The sequence below is a fragment of the Carlito syrichta genome, unplaced genomic scaffold (assembly GCF_000164805.1).
Source record: "Carlito syrichta isolate Samal-C Ts95f unplaced genomic scaffold, Tarsius_syrichta-2.0.1 Scaffold107931, whole genome shotgun sequence".
In the NCBI taxonomy this organism is placed as follows: domain Eukaryota; kingdom Metazoa; phylum Chordata; class Mammalia; order Primates; family Tarsiidae; genus Carlito; species Carlito syrichta.
The window spans coordinates 10159-12133 of NW_007052027.1; the positions used below are offsets into that span (position 1 = coordinate 10159).

Consider the following 1975-nt stretch of genomic DNA (forward strand, 5'->3'; position numbering starts at 1 on the left):
TGCGGGGGGTGTGGGGCTGGGCTTGGACCCGGTCGAGTGGGGGGTGTGAAGGCACCAGGGCCCAGCTGGGAGGGTCTCTGGGGAGGAAGGAGGCCTTTGAGGGGGAAGAGTCGAGGGGCCGTGGGCTCATTAGGGAGGGTTCCAGGCAGGGGAGGAAAAGATGGTGGTGGGGTAGGGGGCTCAGTGAACGAGGCTCTCTGGGGAGGGGAGAGCGGACTGGGGTGGGCACAGAGGTTCAGGGTGCCCTGTACCCCCACCCTGCGTGTGGGATCCGAGGATGTGCAGGACCAGTGGTGGACTGGACTGTGGAGTCAGGGCGAGGGGCTTGGCTGCCCTGGGGTGTGTCCTGAGATGCCGTGCACCATGCGTGGCCTTTGTGGGCACGCAGGGTGGTGTGACAGTGGCTGGCATGCGTGCTGGGTGCCTGAGCCCAGTGGGTGGGTGCAGGCTTGCACCGGGCCAGTGTGTTTTTACACTGACTGGACACTGTGTGTCAGCGCTGCTTGTTGACACTGCAGGGACTGTGTGACGCATGAGTGACCTGGGTGTCTCTCCTATGGTGGGTGCCTGAGCAGGGGTCCTTCCAGGCTGGGGCTTATTTCCCCTAGGTTGCACAGGGGCCTGGGTGGGCCCCCTGGAGAACAGACAGACCCTGCCCAGAGCTCCCTGGGACTGTGGGAAGCAGCATCACAGGGAAGGGGTCTTGGCACCCTCCTCACCCAGTCTCACCAGTGGCCACAGCATCCTGGTCCTCATTCCTCTGTCTTTCTTCCTCCCCAGGCCCTTCAAGCCCCACAGGACAGGGTCACTGGCCCATTTTTCAGCGATGCAAGTGGGTCTATTTCTGCTTTCCTGGAGACAGCATATCTCTTCCCTCTCCCCAACTCACGGGGTGCCGGATCTTGGGCAGGGTGGGGGTTGATCTTGGGCAGCTCCATGTGGCAGCCCTGGTCCATTTCCATTGCTGGAGAGGCCAAGCCCAGGATGCACCCGGCAGGGGAATGCCAGGGAACCATCTCCCTCAGATCCCAGGGAAACCCCCCCACCCATCTCCCCACGGGTGGAGTCAGGCTGGCCCCAGGGCTGGCTTCTCTCTCTGGATAGGTGGACATCATGGGGGCTGCAGGCCACCCCAGGTTGGAGCTGGCCCCAGCCTGGAGACAAGAGGCCCAGCACCCCCATGCCCTGCAGGAGAGGAGGGGCAGAGGTGGGCCCTAGGGGGGCCCGGGCCAGCCCAGAAGACCCTGCCTTGGAGAGATTGTGGGTAGGTGGGAATCCCAGGAGGACAGTTCCCACCCAAGCCCCAGTGCCCCCTGGCATCCTCTCTCTGCTCGGAGAGGAGCTCCTTGAACAGGGGTGGGTCCCCAGAGGTGGGGATGGGACACAGGGAGTGGCTAAGAAAGGAAGGTGCTCAGGCTGGCATTCTGCCACTTTCTCCCGTATTCAGACTCAGGCCTGTGGTCCAGCTGTGCCCCAGTCCAAGGCCATGCTCACCCGTCACCTGTCCTGGCTGACGACCCCTCAGTTTAGGAGTCAAGATAAGAAACCCCCTCTGTACGCCCCTCTCAGCCCTTCACCTCTGCCCGTTCTGTTTTGCTTCAATGTCCTTCTCTCCCCAAGGATGGGGCCTTGGTAACTGTCTGGGTCCCCAGGGCACCGCAGAGACACACCAACCTCCCTGGAGCCAAGCCATACTCGCAGGGTGCCAGCCAGCGAGTCAATGAGCTTTGAGGAGACCCTTGCATGTCTTTGTGTGTCTCCAGACGGCCGCCTGTGTGGGCAGAACCGGTTCCCCCCAGCCCCTCCCTGCATGACTTAGCCTTCTAGGCTTTGGGTCAGCCCCTTCCCAAGGCTGGGCTGGCCCCAGGATTCCCTTCCGCCCAGACAGAAGCACTGCGGCACGGGGGTGGGAAGGCAAGGGTGGCCGGGCTCCAGGTGTGGCTGCTCTGCCTGCTGATGAAAGCCTGGGGACGAG

The 1975-nt window shown here is 63.2% G+C and overlaps 2 protein-coding genes across 2 annotated transcripts in view; one reads left to right on the forward strand and one right to left on the reverse strand.

Annotated features, from left to right (window-relative positions):
* RGS11 (regulator of G protein signaling 11) overlaps positions 1-962 on the reverse strand; it is a gene marked incomplete at its 3' end in the record, with an annotated part of 6433 nt that extends 5471 nt beyond the window's left edge. The window contains exon 1 of the mRNA XM_021717210.1: positions 890-962. Within this exon, the coding sequence (XP_021572885.1) occupies positions 890-962 (73 nt within the window). The remainder of the gene's footprint in view (positions 1-889) is intronic.
* Positions 963-1113: 151 nt separating this feature from the next.
* Positions 1114-1975, forward strand: part of ARHGDIG (Rho GDP dissociation inhibitor gamma) — a 3298-nt gene continuing 2436 nt past the window's right edge. Inside the window, exon 1 of the mRNA XM_008067903.1 lies at positions 1114-1207. Coding sequence (XP_008066094.1) covers positions 1114-1207 — 94 coding nt within the window. The remainder of the gene's footprint in view (positions 1208-1975) is intronic.